Source organism: Mangifera indica, chromosome 10 (assembly GCF_011075055.1).
Source record: "Mangifera indica cultivar Alphonso chromosome 10, CATAS_Mindica_2.1, whole genome shotgun sequence".
In the NCBI taxonomy this organism is placed as follows: domain Eukaryota; kingdom Viridiplantae; phylum Streptophyta; class Magnoliopsida; order Sapindales; family Anacardiaceae; genus Mangifera; species Mangifera indica.
In genome coordinates, this window is record NC_058146.1 from 1,439,756 (window position 1) to 1,460,032 (window position 20,277).

The 20,277-nt window shown below is 34.9% G+C and overlaps 5 protein-coding genes across 8 annotated transcripts; 4 read left to right on the forward strand and 1 right to left on the reverse strand.

Annotated features, from left to right (window-relative positions):
• Positions 1 to 514: 514 nt before the first annotated feature.
• Positions 515 to 5,433, forward strand: LOC123227623 (receptor protein kinase-like protein At4g34220). The gene is made up of 2 exons (XM_044652691.1): positions 515 to 2,514; positions 4,579 to 5,433. Exons 1-2 carry the CDS (start codon positions 855 to 857, stop codon positions 5,244 to 5,246), a joined length of 2,328 nt encoding a protein of 775 aa, XP_044508626.1. The 5' UTR covers positions 515 to 854; the 3' UTR covers positions 5,247 to 5,433.
• Positions 5,434 to 9,193: 3,760 nt separating this feature from the next.
• On the forward strand, positions 9,194 to 12,327 carry LOC123227624 (D-3-phosphoglycerate dehydrogenase 1, chloroplastic-like). Its single transcript, XM_044652692.1, has 5 exons — positions 9,194 to 9,844; positions 10,278 to 10,654; positions 10,731 to 10,841; positions 10,931 to 11,026; positions 11,394 to 12,327. The coding sequence occupies exons 1-5, from the start codon at positions 9,310 to 9,312 to the stop codon at positions 12,057 to 12,059; spliced, it is 1,785 nt and encodes a 594-aa protein (XP_044508627.1). The 5' UTR covers positions 9,194 to 9,309; the 3' UTR covers positions 12,060 to 12,327.
• A 583-nt stretch (positions 12,328 to 12,910) lies between these two features.
• On the forward strand, positions 12,911 to 14,430 carry LOC123227006 (stress enhanced protein 1, chloroplastic). Of its 2 annotated transcripts, none has more exons than XM_044651608.1 (4): positions 12,911 to 13,069; positions 13,163 to 13,264; positions 13,608 to 13,786; positions 14,218 to 14,430. In XM_044651608.1, the coding sequence occupies exons 1-4, from the start codon at positions 13,024 to 13,026 to the stop codon at positions 14,320 to 14,322; spliced, it is 432 nt and encodes a 143-aa protein (XP_044507543.1). In that variant the 5' UTR covers positions 12,911 to 13,023; the 3' UTR covers positions 14,323 to 14,430. The 2 variants fall into 2 exon arrangements, with proteins under 2 accessions (XP_044507543.1, XP_044507544.1); XM_044651609.1 differs by having other exon boundaries at positions 13,611 to 13,786.
• Positions 14,431 to 14,789: 359 nt separating this feature from the next.
• LOC123227005 lies at positions 14,790 to 16,517 on the reverse strand. Its single transcript, XM_044651607.1, has 5 exons — positions 16,379 to 16,517; positions 16,190 to 16,245; positions 15,895 to 15,944; positions 15,298 to 15,443; positions 14,790 to 15,194 (listed from the first exon to the last, which is right to left on the reverse strand). Exons 1-5 carry the CDS (start codon positions 16,396 to 16,398, stop codon positions 14,990 to 14,992), a joined length of 477 nt encoding a protein of 158 aa, XP_044507542.1. The 5' UTR covers positions 16,399 to 16,517; the 3' UTR covers positions 14,790 to 14,989.
• Positions 16,518 to 16,689: 172 nt separating this feature from the next.
• Positions 16,690 to 18,816, forward strand: LOC123227222 (actin-related protein 2/3 complex subunit 5A-like). Of its 3 annotated transcripts, none has more exons than XM_044651930.1 (5): positions 16,690 to 16,927; positions 17,093 to 17,224; positions 17,318 to 17,390; positions 17,476 to 17,576; positions 18,495 to 18,816. In XM_044651930.1, exons 2-5 carry the CDS (start codon positions 17,145 to 17,147, stop codon positions 18,628 to 18,630), a joined length of 390 nt encoding a protein of 129 aa, XP_044507865.1. In that variant the 5' UTR covers positions 16,690 to 16,927; positions 17,093 to 17,144; the 3' UTR covers positions 18,631 to 18,816. The 3 variants fall into 3 exon arrangements, with proteins under 3 accessions (XP_044507865.1, XP_044507864.1, XP_044507863.1); XM_044651929.1 differs by having other exon boundaries at positions 17,109 to 17,224; XM_044651928.1 differs by having other exon boundaries at positions 16,692 to 16,927; positions 17,136 to 17,224.
• The last annotated feature ends 1,461 nt before the right edge of the window (positions 18,817 to 20,277 follow it).

Sequence of the window (20,277 nt, forward strand, 5' to 3'; positions counted from 1 at the left end):
TGGTCTTGCTTAAAAACGTTGGTTGTTATACATAATAAAATAACTTTATTTTGAAATATTAAGTTATTGATTAATATTATATATATAAATAAATTATTCAAATTTATTTATATAATTGATATAATAATATTTGATTGGTGATTTTAAAATTAAAAAATAAATAATTGTATCACTTAATCACAAATTATTATATATAGACATAGTTTTATTATAAGTTTTGTGTTAGTTTATTATACACAAATAGAGAAAATTATTCAGAAGCGATCGAGGTAATGAATAAAGGGAAAGTGAAACCGTGAAAGGCTGAAAGCCATGGTGTCCTGTCACCGTAAAAGAGTGTTGGTCTGGCTGTTGATTTTTTTCACCTTCAAGGTGAAAAAGGAGAAGCAACAAAAACATATGGGATGAGAGGAGATTTAGTCAAGAATCTGAATACTTGAGAAGTAGCAGGTGGACTCGTGTTCTCTGCAACATGAATCATGGTCTTCAACTCACTTGGGTGTCCTGTAGTTGCAGGCATGAGATTCCTGTCTCCTATCTCTTTCTTTTTTCCATGTACTTCAACAACCAAACAAGAAAATTTACCATAAGTAAATCCATAAATGGTAGCAATCCTTTCACCTCAACAACTCCACTCACAGTCTATACTCTCTCTGTCTATCTCTCTGCAAAATCCCACAACTCATTGTTGTCATCTCCATCTCCTGTAAAGTTTCAATCATTCATTATTAGCTTATGCTTTCGGTCACCGAACAACTATAACTGTAGTTGGTCACCGTATCCTCTCTTTTTTTGCATCTTTATCACACTATGAATATGTAGTCTGAGTTTCAGAATCCATTCACGGGAAAATTATGGGTTTCAGTGCTGGATATGTCCCTTTTTTTGCCTCCATTTGTGTTCTTGTTCTGGTTTATCCTTCTCTTGCTCTCAACAGAGATGGGATTCTTCTGCTTTCTTTCAAATACTCAGTCCTCAGTGACCCATTATCCGTCTTGGAAAGCTGGAACTACGACGATCAAACGCCATGTTCATGGAATGGAGTGACATGCAGTGAAATCGGCAACCCGGGTACGGCGGAGATATTCAGAGTCACCGGTTTGGTCCTCCCTAACAGTCAGCTTTTGGGTTCAGTTTCTGAAGACTTGGGCTTTATTGAACACCTCCGCCATCTCGATCTTTCCAACAACTTCTTTAATGGGTCTTTGCCTGTTTCAATCTTTAACGCTACTGAACTACAGGTTTTATCTCTCTCTAACAATGTGATTTCCGGTGAGCTGCCGGAGACAATCAGTGAAATGAAAAGTTTACAGTTGTTGAATCTCTCTGATAACGCCTTGGCTGGGAAAGTACCTCAAAATTTGACGGCTTTACAGAATCTGAGCGTTGTTTCTTTGAGAAGTAATTATTTTTCCGGCAGTTTGCCAGGTGGGTTCAGTTCAGTTGAAGTGTTAGATCTGTCGTCAAATCTATTTAATGGCTCTCTTCCTTTAGATTTTGGTGGTGACAGTTTGCTTTACTTAAACCTTTCTTTCAACAAGATTTCTGGTTCAATATCCCCAGAATTTGCAAAGCAAATTCCAAAAAACTCCTCCATTGATTTGTCCTTCAACAACCTAACCGGAGCCATTCCACAGTCTCCCTCTTTGCTCAATCAGAGACCAGAATCCTTTGCCGGAAATGTTCAACTTTGTGGGAAGCCATTGAAGAACCTTTGTTCAATTCCTTCAAGTCTTTCCACACCACCGAATGTTTCAAGTGCTTCACCGGCGATTGCCGTCATTCCACGGCCACTAGACTCAGTTCCAGTGACAAACTCTCAAAATACGCCACCAAATGCGGCCTCCAGCAGCCAAGCTTCTCAAAGTGGCCTAAAACCAGGCACAATAGCGGCAATAGCCGTGGCGGACTTGGCGGGTATATCATTACTTGCTCTTGTAATTCTTTACGTTTACCAAATCAAGAAGCGAAAAGGGCTCGTGAGCTCAACAACAACGACAACAGCAAATTCAACCAACCCAGAAAACAAAAAGCAACCACAGGAGACAACAATACTTGCAAAAACAGAAAAACCAGCAACATGGTCGTGTTTAACCATACAAGGCGAAGAGACATCAGAAGCCACAACGAGCTCGGACAGTGACCAAGATAATTACCACAATGAGGACACCACAGTTAACAGGCGAGAGGCCAGAGGGGGCATGCTAGTGACAGTTGATGGGGAGAGTAAGTTGGAGCTGGAGACATTGTTCAAGGCATCGGCGTATATTTTGGGTACAAGCGGTTCAAGCATAATGTACAAAGCGGTGCTGGGAGATGGTACTGCATTTGCGGTTAGGAGGATTGGAGATAGCGGCGTCGAGAGATTGAAAGATTTTGAAAGCCAAGTGAAGGCCATTGCAAAGCTGAAGCACCCGAATTTGGTTAAGGTTCGTGGGTTTTACTGGGGAGATGAAGAGAAGCTTGTTATCTATGACTATGTCTCCAACGGCAACCTCGCTACTGCTGGTTACAGTAAGTTCCTTCCTCTTCCCTGTCTGGCGTATTTTAGTATTTTTATATATCTTTTGCTATACTGCATCATCTTTTTCCGTGCATATTAGCTTAGTTTAGTCTTCTGCTTTCGGCTTTCACTATTCACTCACGGACTCGGATAAACTTGCATTCATTTACCTCTCTTATTTTATTCATGGTTAAAGTTACGAAACACAATCCAGTCATCCAAATCGGTTCCTGGCCCGCTTGTTTCCGACTAGAGATGAAAATAAAGAGAGATAGGATCTTCGGAGTCAAGTACGGGATGATGATGTATATAGATATAACTTTGGCTGTCCCCTATTGATCCGTTCTTCCTCGTTAGAGAGAGATAAGATCTTCGGAGTCAAGTACGGGATGATGATGTCAATAGATATAACTTTGGCTGTCCCCTATTGATCCGTTCTTTCTCGTTTATCTCTCCACTACTTTTAAGTAATGAGTTGGCTGAAGGAATATTTTTCGGTAAGTTTTAATATTAAGGTAAATATATATTTATAAATTTTAAAATTTTAAAATTTTATTTATAATTAAATTTTTATTAAAATCTTTAATTAAAATTAAAGATAAAATCATTAAAACTTAAATAAAAAATAGTTCTTTGGTCTATTGAATTATTACAAATACTATTATTTTTATGTAGAAAATGAGTGAAAAAATTTCTTTCCTAGTCTAAATGAGAATTTCCTGTTATTTTTATATAAAAAATGAGGTAGGTACGGAGAAGTATTAAGATATTTGAACTCATTTCGATTTGTTTCCATCCCTAGTTAAAATATAATTTAAAAAAAAACTTTTTAAAAAAATAAAGGATATATTAATATGGATTTAATATTTATACAATTGATTATTATTTTTCAATTAAAATAAAATTTAAAAAATAGTCAAAATTTTGGATGACATGTATGATGTAGAATTTATAAAAGATGAAATTGGTGGAATCTTAACAGGCGAGCAAATTAGGATATGAAGAAAAAGAAAAGTAGAAAACACAGAAGACGTCAAAAAACGTGTCGTTTTGCTACCTGTACTGGTTCAGAGCCACGGTTTCTTCAACCCCACAGTTTTTTGCTTGTGATTTATGTTTGTTTTGTTCTCCCTTTTTTTGTTTGGCCAATCTTTCGTACTCAAGATTTTATGAGACTACGTTCCCGCCCTTGAAGTTTAAAAACTTTATTTTCCCATCCTATTGTCAAACTTAACCGTTAGTTATAATAATTAAAAATTATTTATGTTATCTTATTCAACTATTTAGATAAATTCAATTTCATTTGTACTCCTAATAGTACAAAAATATATTTATATTTTAGCTTTAAATACTTTATTTTTTCTTTTCCCTTTCTATTTTCATTTCACCCTTGCAAATTCTTCTCCAGTTTAGAATTGGACCAATTCAGCGTTAGTTCAAATGAAATCGGACTAAATGAATATGATTCTCAACTAAAATTGCACTGATTTGGTGTGATTTCAATCGAAATCACATTGATCGATTCTGGATGTCATTGTAAGTGACCATTAAATTTATTTTATAATTTTTAATTGAAATTGATATAAAATAGAAATAAAAATATATTTAATAAAGTGTCAGAGTCGAAGTGTTATTTAGCTCAAGAGTTTTTTGTTTTTTCAATAATTTTATAACAAAAAATAAAAAATTAACAAATTTAATGGAAGGTGGGAAATTAGATTCTTCAAACCTATAGGATAAAATCGTGATTTCATCAAACTTGCGTGGGACATAGTATTTAGCCTTTTTTATTCTCTTAATTAAAATTAAATATATATATATATATATATAATGTTTGATTCTTGGACAGCACAAAAATAAATATTAGGAAAGCCATCTCTTGAAACTGGTTCTGGTCCAATACTTTTTAGGCACCGGCCGAGCACTCAGAATGAATTGGTTTCTCTGTACAAATGAATTTTACAGTCTCTTCATTAACGCATTTGGATGTTCTTATTGGAAACTAATTAATTATTAAAGTTCTTCCCATGATTCCAATGGCCTCTTTTGATAAACAATTTCTTTCTAAAATTCAGGAAGAGCAGGATCATCACCCTACCATCTTTCTCTAGAAACCAGGCTGAAGATCGCAAAAGGACTGGCCAAGGGACTTGCCTACATTCACGAGAAGAAGTTCGTGCATGGCAACATTAAGCCAACGAGCATTCTCTTAAACTCAAATATGGAGCCTCTGATAAGCGATTTAGGCCTCGATCGCCTCCTTTCTCTGAGTAGAACAAGTTCCAAATCCAGCAATTCATCGCTCATTTTTGGCAGTCAAAGATCGACAATGACTTCTGCATATGATCACCACCTCACGTCTTCCAGCCCTTACACACCTGCAGGCCCCTCTGGGAGTTCCACCACCTCACCATATCAGGCGCCCGAGTCACTGAGGAATCTCAAGCCGAACCCTAAATGGGATGTGTTTTCATTCGGTGTTGTTTTGCTCGAGCTTTTCACTGGGAGAGTGTTGACGGAGCCAGAGTTGGGACAATGTAGCAGTGTTGGGTCGATTTCGGAGGAGAGGAATAGGATGTTGCAGCTGGCTGACGTGACGATAAGGGCTGATCTGGCAAGAAGAGAAGAAGCCGTGCTGGCATGTCTAAAGCTAGGGTTTAATTGTGCTTCTTTTGCACCACAGAAGAGACCTTCAATGAAAGAGGCATTGCAAATCCTGGAGAAGATTCCAAGTAGCTCTTGATGGAAGTGACATGTTTGGTGTGGGTCTTGTAAAAGAGTTTTTCTAGGGCTCTTTTGTTTTGTGTTGAGTTGAATGTTGGATAAATATCAGAAGGTAGGGAGATTGTTGATAAGGGAAAAGTGATGTGTGTCTGTATGTTTTAACTAATGTTATTATGCATGAAAATTGTTCTTGATTTAGATTTTAATTATCTGAACCATTCAAGGATTTATAATCATGGTTTTAAGATCCAAATTGGTTCGATCAATCTACTTGGGACCCAAAGATAATCACTTTGATCATTAAATTGTTTTGAATTGTGATTCAACTAGAAAATGTGAGATACAAGATAACCACTAAATCAATTATGGAAATGAGTTATCAAAAATGACAAGATCAATATTAGGAGAAGTTGAAAATGACAAAATCAATATTAAAAGGAATTGTCAAAGAGGAGATCAACACAACACAAGATAGAGTTAGAAATGACAAGATCATCTCTGGGAAGAGTTAAAAACAATAAAATCGATGTCAAAAGGAGTTGTTCAAAAAAAAATTAGCATGAGATAGAATCATAAATGATGAGATCGATTCAAAAAAAAAAACTAGAAATGACGATATCAATGTCAACAGAAATTAATAGAGAGAAGATTAATGACTAGAGTTTACATGGTTTATAACTAGGTTATTTTTTGATTTCTCACCTTTTTTATACTCTTCTTTAAACAAAATATCATTTTGATCCTTGTATAAAATGTAAACGATAAAATCATCCCAAATTATATATCAATTTGACCCTTAAACAAAACAAAAGAAAAAAAATCAAATTAAAACAATTTATCGACTTAATCAGTAATCAACCACTCTAACTGTCAATTGACTATAACGAATTCATTTATCCGGTCACTGTCTAACTATGAAAACCATGATTATAATTATGTGAAATGTTATCAAGTATAGGGAGGTTAGTTAGGTATATATAACATTAGCATATTTATTTTAACTTCCTCTTTTAAAGTTGGAGAATGGATTAGGTTTAGCTTGTATTTATATGACATGCTAGGGCGGTGGATGTTATTTGAGGGATAATTTATTTATTGATTTGGGACAATATAGGATGGGTAGTTGAAGACTCTACATCGAAACACATTGCTTCCCACTTTCCAACATTTTCAAATGGGATATCATTAGCGGTAGATTTAAGTCAAATCAATCTTGTTAAACTTTGTTCAAGATTATATTTGACTTGGTTAATTAGTAAACAATAACATTAAAAAGATAAAAACTCGTTAAAAAAGATAAATAATCAATAAAAAATAAAAATAATTATAAGCAAAACAAGTTTTGTTGTGTTGATGCCGATGATATATTAATTTTAAATTGAGTTCAAATTAAATTTTTTTAATTTAAACGGTGTTTGTTTGAACTAAACAATTATTTAAATCTTCACTCGGATTATATTACCTTTAGAAATCATGCATGTTTTCAGATATATTATTTAACAATCGAATATTTAAATATTTGTGATTAAATATTAATGGGTCATTATTTATTAACTCGCACATTTTATATTTGATTTGGGTGTATAGGTATATTCCTTTTTGTTTGGGTCCGTTCACACCTCTAACCATTCCTAATCTTTTCCCCGATCCCATTCCTTTCATTCTATTTCACCTACCAAAGGTGCCTTAATTTGGACTCTTAACGGGCTTTGGAGATGTTGTCAAATTGGATAAGATTTGTCCACTCTCCCATGGTCACCTTTTTTTCCCTGTTCTGCAATTGGAATTGGATTCTCCATTGAAGAAATTCTATCGTCAAGGCCATCCAGCTACATTGAAGAAATCAAGTTATAGTAGAAACAATTAGGATTTGATAATGTTCTAACGCTATTATAGTGAGATATGAATAAAACAAGAAAATAAATAAATAAGTTATAACATTTTTAATATGTTTTAATACAAAAGAGCCGAAACAAATGTTTTTGGAATAACTATTAATTAATTGTTTAAAATAATAAAATTATGTATAATCACTTTAGATACATAAATGTATACACATTATGTATGTTATCACGTGATTGAGTAATTTTAAATTTAAAATAAAGTAACACCCCATCATATAATAACACATATAAATATATACCTATTTATGTATTCATTTTATTGTTTTTTATAAAATATATCCTACAAAAAATGTATACAAGTAAGAGTTTATATATTTTTGTCTCTCTTTTCGGGTTCCTTGGAGTCCTCTTGATTCCCTCTTAGATCTTTCATCAAATATGATTTTAAATATTTATTTCTATTTAGTTAAACTACAATATAATATTTATAATAACTTAATTATCCCTATTAGAAATGAGAAGCTAATTTTTACTACTTGTCAAAATGGAAATTTTTTTTTCAAAATATTCTAAATCTATCTATATTTTGCATCGTTTGATTGATAATAATCATTCTTCCAAAGTTAAGTTTGCGGCTAGCTGTAATTGAACATATTTCATCGAAGAGATAGCTTCTCAAATATATATTCTTAAATATGTCAAAATGATGATCGGATTTTTATAAAATTTTATAAATTGTCAATTTGATGTCATATTATATTGTTTCCACTAGAGGTGGTGGTGGATCGGATTGGCTCTAGCTAAGCTCATGGGTTGGGTTTAAGGTTTACATAATATAAGTCAAAGTAATTCATGAAAAATATAAAACTCACAATTCCATTTTATATATATGTTCGGGTCTATTAATTTTAATAAAAATATTTTTATATCATAATTATTATTTAATTAATTTTTTAAATAATTATAAAACAGTAATAAATTAAATCAGACTAATCATGAATCTTATGTCTAAACTTAAGACTAGACCCATTATAATAGCAATTCGGGTTATTTTCTTATATTTCATATCAGATTGACCAATGTGACACCTCTAGTTCCCGCTCCCTAAAATTAAAACTTTTCACATGCATTAACAATTTTCTTAACCCCACCCACGGTCCACCAGCTTGGACGTAATTGCGTCCAAATTCACTTCTCCTTCGGTTCCTTATTGGTTTTAATTTTCTATTTATATTAAATATTCCTTAGACATCCTCCAATTTAAAATTAGAAATTAAATTATAATTTAAAAAATTACTCTGCAAAATAAATATAAAATATTATTTCTAAATTTAATTATAAAACAAGCATTTCGAGGAAGTTGTACCAAATTCCAAATCTTAATTATTAATATGCAAATTGTCAAAGTCTTACCAACCCATTTCGGCCCCACGGGAGGAGGAGTGCTTGCATCTCAGATGCAGTGTTGGATTCTATTCAATTATACGCGACAGTCAAGCGCGTCACGTCATCATTTTCTCTGCCACGATGTCGCTATTGGGTCTGACCGATTTACAAATGTATTATTTGGAAATATTATAATTTTAATATTAATATTTGATGTAGGGGGCTCCAGGATGGTTCCTCGTGATGAGACAACGGAAGGATGTCACTGAAGGCGAGACGAATGGTTCGAGGGAGGAAAAAAAAATTAAATGAGAGAATATAATTACCTTTAAAATTAAAAAAGTTTAAATAAAATAAAATAATTAATTTTTAAGATATAAAAAATAATTTAGATAAAATATTATATATTTTTAATATTAATATTAAAAATTATAATTTTATTTTTATATATAATAAAAAATTTTAATAAATATTTGATGATGAATAAGTATTACAATTTTTAAGATCTAACATGTGAATATAATTTATATAATATTAATATTCAAACTTTTTCCATTTTACTTCAAAGTGTAAAGATGATTCCTGGAAATTACTATGTAATTGTAAAAATTAATGCTTAACCCCAAAAATTAACACCTCATTGCAGCGACAACGTCCACTCTCAAACATCCCTACAATTCACCACACGCGCCTGCATAAACCTTGGTTTTCTCTTGACTTAAACCCGCCACTATCTCACGACTCTCACCAACCACCCAAAAGACTGCACTGCACTACTATAAATTCAATGTTCCAATCCCCAGATCTCTGTCTCCTTTCAGTCACTCTTCGTTAACTCTTCCGTCAGACAAAATGGCCACGTCATCAACCGCCTCAACTCTCCGTCACCCTTCTCTCAAGCTCCATTTCTCCTCCAAAGGATCTATTCTCCCCGTTTTCTCCGTTAATTTCAGCTGCCGTAAGCGGGACCCACCCCGGTTCGTCATTGTTGCATGCGGTGGACTCCCCTCCAAACCGACCGTGCTTGTAGCTGAAAAGCTAGGATCCGCGGGTTTGGATCTGCTGAAAGAGTATGCCAACGTGGATTGCTCTTATAACTTGACGCCAGAGGAGCTGCGCACGAAGATCTCGTTGTGCGACGCGCTGATCGTGCGGAGTGGGACGAAGGTGAGCCGTGAGGTTTTTGAGTCGTCCGGTGGGAGGTTAAAGGTGGTCGGGAGAGCCGGTGTCGGTATCGATAACGTGGATCTGGCTGCTGCTACCGAGTTTGGATGTTTGGTTGTGAACGCGCCTACTGCCAATACTGTTGCGGCCGCGGAGCACGGGATCGCACTTTTGGCTGCCATGGCCAGAAACGTGGCGCAGGCTGATGCGTCTGTTAAAGCCGGTTAGTTCTCTCAATCAGGCCTTGCTTTATATATAATTTACATGCATTTTTTGGTTTTGAAAATAAAGAATCCAAATGATTTGAAATGCTTTCGACATTTAGTTTTTGTATATTATAAAATGATAATATTTGTTAGAAGATAAAAAATTATTGTTATAATTTAAGTTTTTGAATGTTATTTTCGGATTGAGATCCAAATAGACTGAAAGTACTTAATTGAATTGTGTATTTGTTTTCATTCCGCCAATTTATTTTACTAATGTTTAAGGAGAATTGAACTTTTGTGTTAAAAACTAAAAACAACAGGGCTTCTAAATGAACTTAAATTTCTTGATGTGATGGCTTTGGAGATCTGGTTTGCTTGTCTTTGGTTTATAGGTTCTGAAATTTATTACTAAAATTTGTTGGTTCGTATGTGTGTTGGGAAATCTAGGGAAATGGCAACGGAACAAGTATGTGGGTGTTTCCCTTGTGGGTAAAACGCTTGTTGTGCTGGGATTTGGAAAGGTTGGGTCAGAGGTTGCTCGCCGTGCCAAGGGCCTTGGAATGAATGTTATTGCACATGATCCATATGCACCAGCAGACCGGGCTCGTGCTATTGGTGTGGAGCTTGTGAGCTTTGATGAAGCTATAGCAGTAGCTGATTTCATCTCTTTGCACATGCCTCTTACTCCTGCCACCTCAAAGATGCTTAATGATGAGACTTTTGCAAAAATGAAGAAAGGAGTTAGAATTGTAAATGTTGCCCGTGGAGGTGTGATTGATGAGGAAGCTTTGGTTAGGGCACTGGATGCTGGAATTGTTGCACAGGTGAGTATTCACATAGTCTGAAGCATGATGTTTTTATTGTAAAGAAGAATGAATTAAACAATCTCCTCTGTTACAGGCAGCACTTGATGTTTTCACAGTGGAGCCACCACCAACAGACAGCAAGCTGGTACAGCATGAGAGGGTTACTGTAACTCCACATCTTGGTGCTAGTACAATGGAGGCTCAGGTTTATTGACTGATCAGCTAATGCATTTGCTCATGATTTTTATCGTATTCTCAAAATAATTTTATCAACTAAGTCTTGTTTGATTTTAGGAAGGAGTAGCCATTGAAATTGCTGAAGCTGTTGTTGGAGCCCTGAATGGAGAGCTTGCATCTACTGCAGTTAATGCGCCAATGGTACCTGCTGAGGTATGCATGAGTTTGTCTTGTGGTGTTATTATTTTGTAATTTGATTGGCCTAATTTAGTAGTTGAAATTATAGTGGAAAACATGAAACTTCCTTTTATCAATGTGGAAGGACTGGTGGCAGGCTGTACCAAGCACATGTGGTTGGTTATTGGTTGTGAGGCTTCACCACTTCCTACAGTAATGGTTAAGGCTATTACTGTATGAGTTAATGGGTCCTCTTTATTAACCCTTTTTTTTAATTTTTTTCCAATTGGTGCACAAGTAACTTGCTTATATAAGTTTTGCAGATAATGTACTTGGTAAAATGAGAAAAGAAGAGATTTAAGTAGCATAAAAGTTTCACTTTCATCTTTATTCCCTATTGCAGGTTCTAACAGAGTTGAAACCATTTGTGGAACTTGCTGAGAAACTTGGGAGACTGGCTGTCCAACTAGTAGCAGGAGGAAGTGGTGTGAAAAGTGTGAAAGTCACGTATGCTTCTAGTAGAGCTGACCTTGACACTAGGCTCCTTCGAGCCATGATCACCAAGGGTCTGATTGAGCCTATATCCAGTGTCTTTGTGAACCTAGTTAATGCTGATTACACAGCTAAACAGAGAGGTCTGAGAATAGTTGAAGAACGAATTCTTCTTGATGGCTCACCTGAGGATCCACTTGAGTTCATCCAGGTTCAGATTGCAAATGTGGAATCAAAATTTGCCAGTGCCATGTCTGATTCTGGGGAGATTAAGGTTGAGGGACGGGTGAAGGACGGAGTTCCACATTTGACAAGGGTGGGAACATTTGAAGTGGATGTGACCTTGGAAGGTAGTGTCATTCTTTGCAGACAAGTTGATCAGCCAGGTATGATTGGCATCGTGGGCAATATTTTGGGAGGAGAAAACATTAATGTCAGCTTCATGAGTGTTGGAAGGATTGCACCACGCAAGCATGCAGTGATGGCAATTGGTGTTGATGACGAACCCAGCAACGAAGCTTTGAAGAAGATCGGGGAAGTTCCAGCCATTGAAGAGTTTGTTTTCCTCAAATTGTAGTGTGCTGCTGCTGCCATCAATCTTATTCTTTTATAGGAGTCTTTACTACAGTGTAGTGCCCGGTTTTGATTGTTTCCATTTGACTGTTTGTGGAAGCTTTAGGGAGGGGAGCAGAATTGTTCAGCTTTGTTGAAAAGATTGTTTTCTTTTTTGAGTTGATTTTGTTTCAACTTTGCCATTACAAGGCCTGTCTTTTTGTAAATAAACAAACTGTCAATTTTTCCTTAGATTAGTAAAATTAGTGGAGTATTAGAACTTTTAAAGAGAAGTTCTAAGTTCGAACCTTTGTCACACTTGTGAAACCGTAATTTGAATTACTTACCGAAAAAAAAACATGCACTCAGAAATCAGAAAACTATAAGCTATTTCTAGATTGAATGGCAAATGATCCGGCTGGGAATTATGTTCTGATGTTACGCGACGTTATCAGAAGTGAACTCTCCTCTTTCCAAACGCCAGGCAGCATGATTTAAGGTGTGTATGGATGACACTTTGAGCAGCTTGAAGAGGGTAATGCAAATCTTGATATCGATGGTCATGATCTTGTGAATGTGTCTGTTTTAAACTTTCTAGAAATTCCTGAGAAATGGGTACATGGATGCAAGGAAAATATGCCAAATTGGTTTGATCATACTGATGGGATAAAAGGGAATCTGGCAGATTAATTTAAGTCTGAAGTGACGATAAATTTAAAAAAAGTTGATTATTTTTGTAATAGACCCCAAATTGTTTAAATTATTTATTATTTTAGTTAATATCCCATAAAATAAACAGACAAGTTTTGAAAAAAGAACAAAATTCGAAAAAGGAAAAGCCAAGTGAATTATAGACACGTGTGAGTCTCAAAGCCTTTTAAACGTCTGGTTTCGCGTCGAGAAGAGTAGATAGAAATCGAGAGGTGGTGTGGCGCCACCAATCAAGCAACCTCTTCTCTTTCTCTAACTGAACGAAACATACAATTTCCATGGCTCTAGCTCAAGTCTCAGCCTCTCTTTCCCTCTCCATTCATGGTAGAGTTCTATCACAGTTTCTGTTTTTGTTTTTTCACGGCTGCATTAACCTCATACTCAACTTTTCTTTTTCATTTTTTTTTTATGCTGCAGATAGTTTTGCTTTGAGCTCACCAAAAACTCATGGCTGTTCTCGATTGCCCACTTCGAGTCTTGCGAAAATCGTGACTACCTTTGCCTCTGGTTCTCCACTCTGTAAGTACTCTGCTTCTACTTCTTCTTCGGCTGTTATTTAATCTGTTATATCTTTAATTACAGGGTATAACTGTGTAATATCTGTTTATAATGGTACACTAGGAAATTGGTATGGGGTTTTTTGGTGTTCAAATTGCTTGGAACGGGTTCCAAAATCATTCAATCACATTCCTCAGCTGTGTTTACAAAAGAACCTGGCATTACACTAGTTTGTCTGGTTATACATGAAACATTCAATAACATCCATGTCCATTAGTGTTTGATTCTTTCCTCATTCTATGTTTAGTTTGTTTGCTGAGAAAAATAGGCAAGCAAGATGTTTGATGTTTGCTCTCATTTTCAGTAGCATGGAGAATTTCTCACAGAAGGAATCGCTCATGCAAAGCTTCTCCAGTTTCAGTGAGATGTGAGCAAAGTACCCAGGGGGGCAACAGTTTGGATGTATGGCTAGGTCGGCTTGCAATGATCGGCTTTGCAGTGGCTATCAGTGTTGAAATAGCAACAGGCAAGGGACTTTTGGAGGTATGACATGTTCTCTGCTTTATAGTCTGAGCTTAGAAGATACTCTTTTAGATGCAAACCCGGATTTTAAGTCTCACTTTTCATCACCGAACTAATGAGTCATGATACAGCTCAAGATTAATATGATGTGCTACAGAAATAGTTGGTAATTGTTTCCTGTTAAAAAGATGATTTAAAATGGCGAATGTTAAACTCAGAGCAGGGCAACTCTCAAGCCCTAGCCGAGGAAGATTCGAGATGGGCGAGAACAAGGAATTGATGGGTCTATACTCAAGTAAAATGATTGATGCAGTCTAAATTTTTGTTAATTTCGAATCCTAGCTGGGAATTATATCACAGTTTTTGACTTAACACGCACACAACTGGAAATAACATAAAACTACTTGTGAGCAATTTATCTTATCACAGCCATGTCCACTTACGTTTTGCAGAATTTCGGGCTGACGACACCCTTGCCTACGGCAGCCTTGGGAGTTACAGCATTAGTTGGTGTTTTAACGGCAGTATTCATCTTCCAGTCTGCCTCTAAAAATTGATCGCACTTGACGATCAAAGAGACATAGTCACATTTCTGTTCAGTAATTGTATTTTTGTCTGTGTCAACACTTGAAATGTACTAATAATGCAATTTTAATTTATGCGAAGGCTTTCTCTTCCTAAAATATAACCGACATATGATTCATTTCATTACATAAAGCAAAACTGGTCTGCAGCGAGAATAATAAAGAAGCGATATTTTTTCGTGATGCAACCATTCGGTTATATTGGTCTTTGGCTTTGACAGTGAGATGGTAGCTATCAGCTGGTGGGAGCATCATTCATGATGCTTAGTGGGGGAATCTTTTTAGTCTTTTTTTTTTTTTTTAATAACAAAGAATGCTTCAGCCGAATCACATCTTTTATATCTAGTCGGGAGCTACACATTCGTCATAGTTGAGTTTGAATTGATCATATAAAAACGCCAAGTTCTTTTCATAGAAATACAACAGGCAGAATCTCACCATTTCTGTGTGGAAAATTTGCATCTTTTATTTCTAGCCAAGGGGGATAATAAAAGAAAGTTTCTCTATAATGGACCATGTTTGATAAGTCGACATAGAAGGTCAATCATATACAAAATTTGATCGGTATAATCTTTTGACAACCAAAATATGAATAGGCTTGGCTCATGAAAGATGAAAGAATGAAAGTCCTGGCATCAAGTCAGAAATCCATAGATTGAGGTCCAGATGAAGTTTTCAACTTGTCTTTCTTTTTCTTCTTCCTTTCAGCTTTACTTGACTTTTTCTTCGGCTTCTCATCTGAAACAGGTTGTGTGCTCTGCAAGTGGTGATGAATGGCAGCTAGTGGATCCACCTGGAAAGCAGGATGGCTGAGAACTGTACTCAACTGTTTCCCTTCCTTCAATCTGAATAGAGTATACATTAATCAAATTCATGAAAGAAAGGTACCATGCATTAGAAAAATAAAATTGAATAACAACATTAAAAAGCATGAATTGAAGCACAAACATTAGTTTTTGCCTAGACTTCCAATTCAGCTTGAAATCAGCTGCTGCAGTTGGTTTCTGAGAAGATTTTAGTTCAGGAAGGAACTCTGCAAGAGAGGAGAGGTCAAAAGGTTTCAATTTCTTCTGTCGGCTTCTGTGTTTCTTCTTCTGTTTTAAACAAAAAATGCTTTTTTAGCACAATACTAATGAAAAGCATAAGCTTTTCCAAAGAAAATAATTTTTATTTTAAAAGTAGTCAAATAGAAAAACAAGCTAGCACTTCCCAAGATCAAAATACACATATACAACCGCATTGATACATAACAGAAGAATTTTACAAAACAACAGATCGCCGAAGCTAACTACCACCAAAATGAATATGAAGGAAGTTGCATGTGGCTTCAGATTCCTACTTCAAAGATGGCAAACATACAGTACTCGTTCGCTTGAATTGTCTTCAGTGATTAACAAATTCAACAATAAAAATTAAGTTAAAAATTTTCATACCATTTAGTCCATATAAAACTCAAATACAGTTTCTATATAAATGCAACAACTGGAACTTCCAAAATTAAAGCGAGTAAGATAAACAAAGAATCAGAATTTGAAAGAAAGTCACCTTACTGATAGCCTTTTTGGCAGTCAAGGAAGTAACGGTGTCTCTAACCTCTGCACCAAAAAAGATAATTTTACTACGCTGTAATATTAGATAAACTGCCTTTACTTCACAGCGAAAAATCTACTGACATAGAATATTAAAAGAATTCAATGTGGAGCGCTTCATTCAAACTCAAATTTATTTCTGTAAAGTTCTAATATCAAATAACAAGAGAAGGAAATTTATATACCACAATCACGCACGAATAAAGCATACATTACATTGCAAATAATCAAGAACAAGGATTCAAACTCACTGGCATAAAATTCTAGTTTCTTCTCGAATTTACGGTCAGCTTTACTAGATTCGTCTCTGCATCAAACATTCATACATAAAAAATTCATCAAAAAATTACAAAAAAAAAAAAGCTAAGTAAATTTTATTTGGCGGCAAATAAAACACCACAAACTTATTAAAGATCCACTAAAAATTGTGACAAATTCACCTCGCACTAGACTTGCCCATGCTTGTAAGATTGGAGCGAGATGGAGCTTATTCGTATGAGAAGTTCGAAAAACTTAGGGTTTATTATCATATAATTAAACTCATCGAACAGCAGGGGTTTTATAAGCTTCGGAGGAATTCTTCTATGATTTATCAGTTGACAAAAATATAGAAGTAACCAAAATAATACACAGAAAGACAATAATACCCTTAATATTACAAAATAGTCGGTGTGCCTCTGCGTACACTTAATTGTACTTCCGTATCTAATTTGGTTAGGCTTCAAATTTTAAGTTTTGGTGCTCATTTTTAAGATGACTGTGCAAGTGGCTAATTTTACAAAGCCTACTTCTGATCTGACTTCGTATCGGCAGATACGGAATTATCGGTCACTGTATCAAGAGCCCTACTCTCACCACCAGATTCATTTTGCTGGCAATTCTTGAAGCATTTTAATTTGGCTGAGCTCTCTAGCTTGAATTCCAATTTTAAGCCTTACGCATTTTCGTTCAAAGGGATCAAGAAGCAGTCCAGGGTCGTCCAATCTTAGGTATGCATATCTTCCGAGCCTTAGATTTTTTATTTCTTTGTTAAATTCGTGCTGTATATAAATGCTTGATGAAATTTTTGTAAGATGAATTCTGGTGCTTTATGATTTTTGTTAAGAATTTTCCTTCAAGGATGTGTCTGGCTGCCAAATTATTGTTATTGTTAGTTTTTATGTTTCGCAGTTTTAAGTTGCTGTTATTTGAAAACAGAGAAGGAGGATGGCGGGAGCAGACAATGCAGAGGCAATTATCATTAGAATAGAACACAAATCTCGCAAGATCGAAAGCTTACTAAAACAGTAACATCTTTTTAATTTTCTTAATCTATAGAATTTTTAAGAAAGAATACGCTAACCCTAGCACTAAAACTAATATTGGAATTTCAAGATCAGGTATAAACCAGTAGAGGCTCTTAAAACTTCCCTTGAAGGCTCACCTCCCAAGACTCAAGACGAGCGGTGCAAGGTTATCTATTCCTTCCTTTCCTTTTTTGTAATTTTTTTTCAATTATGATTTTCAGTTTTGAACTGAATTGGGTTTGGTTTTGCAGTCAGCAAATTGGATAGTGGTTCATAGAGCAATTATGGCTATAAAAGATGTGGATGGCATGTTCTCTTCTTTGGATCCTGAGTACTATGATATTCTCATGAAGTAGGTCCTTTATTCTCTTGATTTTTTAAATCTATTTTAGTCATTCTAGTTATGCTTTGCACTTAGATTAGTCTCTGTGCATTGTCTATTTAGTTTATGTAGCTGCTCTCATACATTTGTTGCTAATTCAGGCTGTAGTTGTTTCTATTTCACATTTGTTGTATCTTGGCTTGACAATTGGAATTCTTTGTCTTTTATGTATGCTTTATAGTTGAGTCTTGGGTATATCCAACAACATTGGCTTTGTTGTTGTGGTTTCCACATTTGCGCTTTCGTAGATTTATTCCATTGTAGAGTATTTTCTATTATCTTTAGTATGCCAGAAAAGGCATAATTTATATATTCATTTTCCTCTTGTATGAGTTGATGAAATATAGTAATCGTTCATATAGTATGCCACAAAAGGGGTAATTTATATGAAAATTTACTTCTTGTGTGAGTTGGCTAAATACAGTAATTGGTCATGTGAAATGTTAAGATTGTTTCTTTGCAAGAAGCTTACAAAAAATATCATTCTTTGTTAATCAAACATAGGGGTAAGTATGATTTTGTCTTGTATATCTTTGGCATTTATAGTTCTAACTTTCAGAAGGTAGAGTCCTTTGGGGAAGAGTTGGCTCGGCCTTTTGTTTTGTAGAATATGGTGGTGTGAGGAGGTGGGATTTCAGTATTCTAGTGGAAGAAAATTCAGTAGGAGCATGAGTGATTTTGATTCTTTCATTATAGAAACAAATTTATCCACTTCACGTTATATTTCAACTTTAGGGGGATACCAAAAGGATGTAATGGTTCTTGCTATAACCTACCCAATATAGGACCTTTCTATCATTTTGCTGGTTTTATGGACTTCTCGGTTGCTGACTGTTGTATATTGTTTTAACAATTGTAACAATTTCAGAATCTTGTCATGATTTACAGGTACCTTTATAGGGGTTTGTCTACAGGAGATCGCCCCACTTGTGATCAATGCCTACGGATACATGCTAAGCTGACAGAAAGAGCTGGTTTGGGATGCATACTCCGCTGCCTTGCAGACACAGTGAATACGGTTTGATCTTCATTACTCCTAAAACAAATACTTCTAAGGATTCACCTGTCCATGTTTTTATTCATAAATGTATGACCAAGTGTAGGTTATAGGTTCACCATTGTAGTTGTGAAATTTTCACATGCACTCTGTGCAGAAGCTGTCAATTTTTTGTTCAAAATATTGTTTTCCATTTGAAAGTTATGTTTCATATTTCCTTGAGCACTTTTTTGATTCCTCATAATTTTCATGCTGCAAGCCGCATGCAAGTTCTTTCTTTTCCTTCTGGTCAGTTACCATCCACAATTACCCTCCATCAGAAGAAGAGAAACAAGTTACCTTCTGCCATCTGCATTGCGGTCTTCACCTTTACGTTTCTTTTAACAACCAAATTGAAATGTTTATGCATCCTAGATCATTGCAATAAGCCACTTTAAGGACTTTTTTCTAACATTGCTTGTGATTTTGCTTCCCTTTGTGGTTGGCTCATCATTATCAAATATATATATATATATATATATATATATATATATATATATAGAGAGAGAGAGAGAGAGAGAGAGAGAGAGAGAGATCATAGCTGATTCTTAGATGCTCATTGAATATAGACTTAGCCTAAAGATGGATTATTGGGTTGTTAAAAGATTAAGCATCTTGACAGCTGGTACTTGTCTTTGTCACATTTAGAATTTAGTTGAAACGATATGTGGTTAGAAATCAAAGCTATCCCTTTTGGGATGCTTCAATCTCCTAGTGATGAATTACAAATTTCAATAAAATTATATATACAAACAATAATATATTATATAATTTTAATTTTTAATTTTTAATTATCTAATTTTATGATAATAAATTATTATTTATATGAAAAATTATATGTAAAAATTGTACTTATAACATTATTATATGAAACTTACATGTTCCTGAAAACTGATGTTTTATTGCTAATAGCAATGAGCATCGTCAGGATGGACATCTGGCCTTCGAGTGACATTATTACATTCTCCAATTTTAATTTAAGGATTATTGGGTTGGTTGGTCTCTTGGGAAAGCCAATATAATGTTTATGGTTCTGAATGATGAGAATGGAAAACGATAGTTTAGTAATAGTTGATTAGTATTATAGAGATCCGATTGAAAAGTATCTCACTCTAGTCTAAAGAACTGAATCTGTGCCTTCAAGATTAATAAATAAATAGGGAAAATCAATGTTTTAAGAATAAAACTACTTTTACAAATTAATTTTTACAAATTGAAAAAAATGATGATATATCTTTTAAATATTTAAAACTGTCATCACACCTTAAAAAAATATTATTTTATAGAAATCCACTGATTGACCAGATGAATTGAATTAGATTTTAAAATCCCAATTCCAATTCCTATCAGAAGGAGCTTGTTTAAATTGCATCAATCAATTTAAACGAAACATAGTTGTGAATTCTTAGAATCACCCACCTACTGCCTTCTTCCTCAACGTTTTATTTTGTTTTCCCATTGACGGCATAATTTAAAGAGTTATAAAAGGGAATGACGCAATTCTGTGTCAGGCTTTTTGTTGTGGGCACACAATTGGGTAAGATTTGACAAGAATTTGTGCAATTTTAGGTGTCCATCTAAAGTTGATAGACATTGATGTTTTGGTCTTGGCCTTTCAAATGGACCTCACTGATT

What these genes read in the sequence shown, in the direction of transcription:
- LOC123227624 (XM_044652692.1), top strand. Translation starts at nt 9,310, where the DNA reads ATGGCCACGTCATCAACCGCCTCAACTCTCCGTCACCCTTCTCTCAAG. An exon ending in ATGCTGGAATTGTTGCACAG is followed by an intron (nt 10,655 to 10,730) that starts GTGAGTATTCAC and finishes CCTCTGTTACAG; the next exon opens with GCAGCACTTGATGTTTTCAC. An exon ending in CTAGTACAATGGAGGCTCAG is followed by an intron (nt 10,842 to 10,930) that starts GTTTATTGACTG and finishes GTTTGATTTTAG; the next exon opens with GAAGGAGTAGCCATTGAAAT.
- LOC123227006 (XM_044651608.1), top strand. Translation starts at nt 13,024, where the DNA reads ATGGCTCTAGCTCAAGTCTCAGCCTCTCTTTCCCTCTCCATTCATG. An exon ending in TCTTTCCCTCTCCATTCATG is followed by an intron (nt 13,070 to 13,162) that starts GTAGAGTTCTAT and finishes TTTATGCTGCAG; the next exon opens with ATAGTTTTGCTTTGAGCTCA. An exon ending in TGCCTCTGGTTCTCCACTCT is followed by an intron (nt 13,265 to 13,607) that starts GTAAGTACTCTG and finishes TCTCATTTTCAG; the next exon opens with TAGCATGGAGAATTTCTCAC.
- LOC123227623 (XM_044652691.1), top strand. Translation starts at nt 855, where the DNA reads ATGGGTTTCAGTGCTGGATATGTCCCTTTTTTTGCCTCCATTTGTGTT. An exon ending in CCTCGCTACTGCTGGTTACA is followed by an intron (nt 2,515 to 4,578) that starts GTAAGTTCCTTC and finishes TCTAAAATTCAG; the next exon opens with GAAGAGCAGGATCATCACCC.
- LOC123227005 (XM_044651607.1), bottom strand. Translation starts at nt 16,398, where the DNA reads ATGGGCAAGTCTAGTGCGAG. An exon ending in ATGGGCAAGTCTAGTGCGAG is followed by an intron (nt 16,246 to 16,378) that starts GTGAATTTGTCA and finishes TGTTTGATGCAG; the next exon opens with AGACGAATCTAGTAAAGCTG. An exon ending in GAAACTAGAATTTTATGCCA is followed by an intron (nt 15,945 to 16,189) that starts GTGAGTTTGAAT and finishes TTTTTGGTGCAG; the next exon opens with AGGTTAGAGACACCGTTACT.
- LOC123227222 (XM_044651930.1), top strand. Translation starts at nt 17,145, where the DNA reads ATGGCGGGAGCAGACAATGCAGAGGCAATTATCATTAGAATAGAACAC. An exon ending in ATCGAAAGCTTACTAAAACA is followed by an intron (nt 17,225 to 17,317) that starts GTAACATCTTTT and finishes TTTCAAGATCAG; the next exon opens with GTATAAACCAGTAGAGGCTC. An exon ending in TACTATGATATTCTCATGAA is followed by an intron (nt 17,577 to 18,494) that starts GTAGGTCCTTTA and finishes CATGATTTACAG; the next exon opens with GTACCTTTATAGGGGTTTGT.